Source organism: Danio aesculapii, chromosome 14 (genome assembly GCF_903798145.1).
Source record: "Danio aesculapii chromosome 14, fDanAes4.1, whole genome shotgun sequence".
NCBI classification, from domain to species: Eukaryota; Metazoa; Chordata; class Actinopteri; order Cypriniformes; family Danionidae; genus Danio; species Danio aesculapii.
Window position 1 is genome coordinate 1,199,674 of NC_079448.1, and position 5,208 is coordinate 1,204,881.

At 43.0% G+C, this 5,208-nt stretch overlaps 1 protein-coding gene across 1 annotated transcript; it reads left to right on the forward strand.

The window, feature by feature from the left end:
* The first annotated feature begins 1,149 nt into the window (after window positions 1–1,149).
* On the forward strand, window positions 1,150–4,923 carry adra2da (adrenergic, alpha-2D-, receptor a). The gene has a single exon (XM_056472977.1). The coding sequence runs from the start codon at window positions 1,366–1,368 to the stop codon at window positions 2,590–2,592; it is 1,227 nt and encodes a 408-aa protein (XP_056328952.1). The 5' UTR covers window positions 1,150–1,365; the 3' UTR covers window positions 2,593–4,923.
* Window positions 4,924–5,208: the final 285 nt, after the last annotated feature.

The window sequence follows — 5,208 nt, forward strand, 5'->3', positions numbered from 1 at the left end:
CCCAAAAACCCAAACTCAAACAAACATCAGAATCACATGAGGATCTAAGACAACAGAGCTGAGGGCGAGGTTACGACTGATGCTGAGAAACTACACCAGACACACACACACACACACACACACACACACACTGTGTTTATCCACATACTGTACCTCTGCATGTTTACTTGTTAAAGAAAGAACACATAAACATCATTTACTACAGTAATAAACAATAGATGCAGGAAAAAAGGCACAGTCACGATGGATGGATGGATGGATGGATGGATGGATGGATGGATGGATGGATGGATGGATGGATGGATGGATGGATGGATGGATGGATGGATGGATGGATGGATGGATGGATGGATGGATGGATGGATGGATGGATGGATGGATGGATGGATAGACAGACAGACAGACAGACAGACAGACAGACAGACAGACAGATAGATAGATAGATAGATAGATAGATTGATAGACAGATGGACAGACAGATGGATAGACAGATGGATAGATAGATGTTTCCTCCGGGTGCTCTGGTTTCCCCCACAGTGCAAACACATGCAGTACCGGTGAATTGGGTAGGCTAAATTATCCGTAGTGTGAATGAGTGTGTATGGATGTTTCCCAGAGATGGGTTGCAGCTAGAAAGGCATCCGCTGTGTAAAACATGCTGGATAAGTTGGTGGTTCATTCCGCTGTGGCGACCCCGGATTAATAAAAGGACTAAGCCGACAAGAAAATGAATAAATGAATGTTCCAGTGCAGCTTTACAAAAATTGTGCATTATTATATTCAATCAGAAAAGGTTAAAGTGTGTGTAGGGTGGATTCTCAGTTCATTTATTATTATTATTATTATTATTATTATTATTATTATTATCTTATTAAGTCTTTGGTGAAATAATATTTACAAAAGAGTTCAACAAAATATCGTAACTCACCTTAAAATGTAGTTTTTGGGGTGGAGAATTTACACTTAAGTGTAAATTAGAATAGGGGAGAGAGAGAGAGAGAGAGAGAGAGAGAGAGAGAGAGAGAGAGAGAGAGAGAGAGAGAGAGAGAGAGAGTTCAGCTATGGGTTGGACTATCATGACGTCACGCGCTGCTCTCCAGCTCTTCTCCTCTTTACTCTCTTCAGTTCAGTCCGCTGTGCGCGCGCGTGTGGAGATCCGCGCGCGCGCCTCTGGAGAGCTGCTCTGGACTGTGTTTCGCGCGTCAGTTTGATGAAATACAACGCGTTTGGGGATTTAAAGTCTTTGCGTGCACAATGAGCAGCAGGAGACGGACGCGTCAGGAGCGCGCGCTGCCAGCTCCAGCGTTTCCCCGGTTTGTGTGGAGTCTGGAAACTCTGACCTGACCGCAGGAGGATGGACTCAGCATGTCTGTGACTCCAGCGGCCAACGCGACGGAGGAGGCCGCCAACATCACCGCCAGCCCGAAACTCTGGCCGTACACCGAGCCCGCCTCCGCGTTCATCATCCTCGTGGTGTCTCTCATCATCCTGCTTACCATCGTCGGGAATGTTCTAGTGATCGTGGCGGTTTTGACCAGCCGCGCGCTGCGCGCTCCACAGAACCTTTTCCTGGTGTCGCTCGCGTGCGCGGACATACTGGTGGCCACGCTGGTGATCCCGTTCTCCCTCGCCAACGAGATCATGGGATACTGGTACTTCGGCAGCACCTGGTGCGCGTTTTACCTGGCGCTGGATGTGCTGTTCTGCACGTCTTCCATCGTGCACCTGTGCGCCATCAGCTTGGACAGGTACTGGTCCGTCACCAAAGCGGTGCGCTACAACCTGAAGCGCACGCCGAGGCGCATCAAGTGCATGATCGCGGTGGTGTGGCTGATCTCCGCCGTCATCTCCTTCCCGCCGCTCATCATGACCAAACACGACGAGAAGGAGTGTCTGATCAACGACGAGACCTGGTACATCCTCTCCTCCTGCGCGGTGTCCTTCTTCGCGCCCGGGCTCATCATGATCACGGTTTACTGCAAGATCTACCGCGTCGCCAAACAGCGCTCCTCCACGGTGTTCGTGGCCAAGAACGGTCTGGAGAGGCAGCCGTCCCAGTCGGAGACCTGTTTTGTGCGCAAGGATAAGTTTGAGAAGGAGTCTCCGAGCAGCAACAGCTCCGAGAGCGCGGAGCGGCAAGAGGAGCTGGACGATATCGACCTGGAGGAGAGCGCGGCGTCCGACAGCAGAGTCCGGGGCTCGCGCTTTTCCAAGCGGCGGCGGGTGGAGGGCGAGCGACGCGGCCCGCAGAGGAGCTGCCGGGTGTCCTGGGCTGCGCATCAGGAGCCCGGCAGCAGACAGCAGCAGCTCGCCTCCAAGAGCAAAGTGGCGCAGATGCGAGAGAAGCGCTTCACCTTTGTGCTGGCGGTGGTGATGGGGGTGTTCGTGCTCTGCTGGTTCCCCTTCTTCTTCACCTACAGCCTGCAGGCGGTGTGCGGGGAGCGCTGCGACCCGCCCGAGGCGCTCTTCAAGCTCTTCTTCTGGATCGGATACTGCAATAGCTCCGTCAACCCCATCATCTACACCATCTTCAACAGGGACTTCAGGAAGGCCTTCAAGAAAGTCGTGTGCTGGAGCGCGCAGCGGACATGAGACACGAGCGCGCGTTTGGACACCTCGGCCACTCTTAAAGGCACAGTTCACCCAAACAAATGTACATTTACTCACTGTTTACTCTCCCTCGAGTGGACTTAAAGAGTTTCTGTTGAACACAAAAGAAGATATTTTGAAGAATGCTGAACACATAGACTAGCAGTCCACTGTAAAACACCCATAAATTAGCAGTTTTCCTTATTTTGTGATTCATGTTTTTATTTTCCCCATTTAATTATGCTTTTGAATTGCATTATGGGACCTTGACCTTTCTTAAAGTGCTATATTGTCTGCGTTGGTGTTGTATATTACGCTATAGAAACCTTATAAGTGCAGCACATTTTCTGTTATTTTACAGACTTATTTATCTAGATATTATTTCTTATACATTATATTATTTCAAACTACTAAAATATTAATAAAAGTCACTTTGTTAAAGTGTAGAGTTGAATTTTCAGCATCAAAAGTGGACAGAGCAGAGATCAACATCCCAGAATGCAATTCACAACCCCAAATAAACCTACAACACTCATTAACTGATCATATTTACAGTGTGGCTACTGTAACATACAGTACGGGGGCATTATAAGACTGCTTTTGTGGTCACAATTACTATAGGAAGAAATTATATATACTTGTAGCTCTCAAAAACAAATCCTTTGGACGTCAGTGGTGCCAGGGTTCCAGCATTCATCTTCCTTGTGTTCAACAGAGGAACGCCAGAGTACATGATGAGATAATATTCATTTTTGGATGAATAATCTCTTCATAGTGTGTGAATGTCAGCATCAGACACAGAAGCTGTGAAACTGCCGTGTTTCTTTACTCTGTTTACACTCTTGATTTTATTACTGCTCTTGAATAAATCATAACAATGAAATCGGAATACATTTTACTTTACATTTAGGAACTTTTTATTTTATTTTTGTCTGAAAAAGGGGTCAAAATTAAAAGAAAGAAGAAAGTTTATACTTTAAAATGCTGGGTTGTATTAACCCAATGCTGGGTCAAATATGGACAAACCTAAAAATAGGCTTTACAAATGTCATATTTTTTAAATGTCAATGTCAGTTTTATTTCTATAGCACTATTTAACACAACCGGAGGTTGACCAATGTGCTGCACAGTACAAATCACAACAGATAAAAACAAATGTATATATAAAATTATAAAATTATTGCTAAAACAGACACTTTTCACTGATAAAATCCCAAATCAAAGTTTTTAACCTAGATTTAAAAAAAGACAGGGATGAAACAGATCTGATACAGAGGGGCAGAGCATTCCACAGCCTAGGACCAGCTACTGCGAAAGCACGGTCACCTCTGCATTTCAGCCTCGACTTGGGTATGAATAACAGTCTCTGGTTAGATGACCGAAGAGACCGACCAGGCTTATGCTCAATGAAAATGTCTGACAGATAAGAAAAATATTAACCCAATGTTGGGTGTGTACAAATTTAATCTAACGTTAGGAATTTTAATACAAGGCATCATTTTTTCAAGTGCATCTTTTAGACCTCATATATATATATATATATATATATATATGGATATGGATTTTCCCCATGAAAACGATGCTTAATATGCAATGTTTTGGACCTAATTGTGTGTATTCATTTGAGTATTTTTAGTTAATTGTGCTTTGCTTGTTTGATTTCCTACTCCAATCTGTTTTAATTACAACTTAGATATTTTTTAATTCAATTATTTATTACTAGAGTGTAATTGTATTGCTATAGCACCGCTAAATGAAGCTTCATGCCTTATTTATGCTTTGAGGTTTGCTGATTTTCTAATGGCCTTTAAAGTACATAGAATATATGAATGAAATATTACAGGAAATAACACAGGCTAAAACATTAACAAAACATTTGATGACAAAAAAGGGAAACAACATAAATAACAGGTTATTATTGTAATGATAGTTTCAGCTAATAATTAAAAAATAATATATAATAATGATAGGTGGCTCAGTGGGTAGCACGATCGCCTCACAGGAGGAAGGTCGCTGGTTCGAGCCCCGGCTGGGTCAGTTGGTGTTTCTGTGTGGAGTTTGCATGTTCTCCCCATGTTGGTGTGTGTTTCCTTCGGGTGCTCTGGTTTCCCCCACAGTCCAAAACACATGCACTATAGGGGATTTGAATAAGCTAAACTGGCCAAAGTGTATATGTGTGAAAGAATGTCTATGGCTTTCCCAGTGTTGGGTTTCAGCTGGAAGGGCATCCGCTGTGTAAAACATATTCTGGATAAGTTGGCGGTTCATTCTGCTGTGGCGACCCCTGATTAATGAATTAATTAATAATATAATAATAATAATAATAACTGCAATAATGCCTAAATAATACTAAATAAATGTGAATTCAACATACTTTAATAAAAAATAATCATTTATAATTATAATATTTATTATTATTATTATTTTAAATAATCTCAATGCATTTAACTTTTTTCTAAATAATCTTAATGGATTTTATTTTCTTCTGTGTTTTGAGGTGATGCATTCCCTGATTTCTCCCGACAAAAGTAAGCAAAGACTGAAGAGTGTGTTTGTGTGTTAAGATAGTTTAATGTCTAAAAGTGCTTATCATTGCTGAAACACTCCATGACTTTTCCT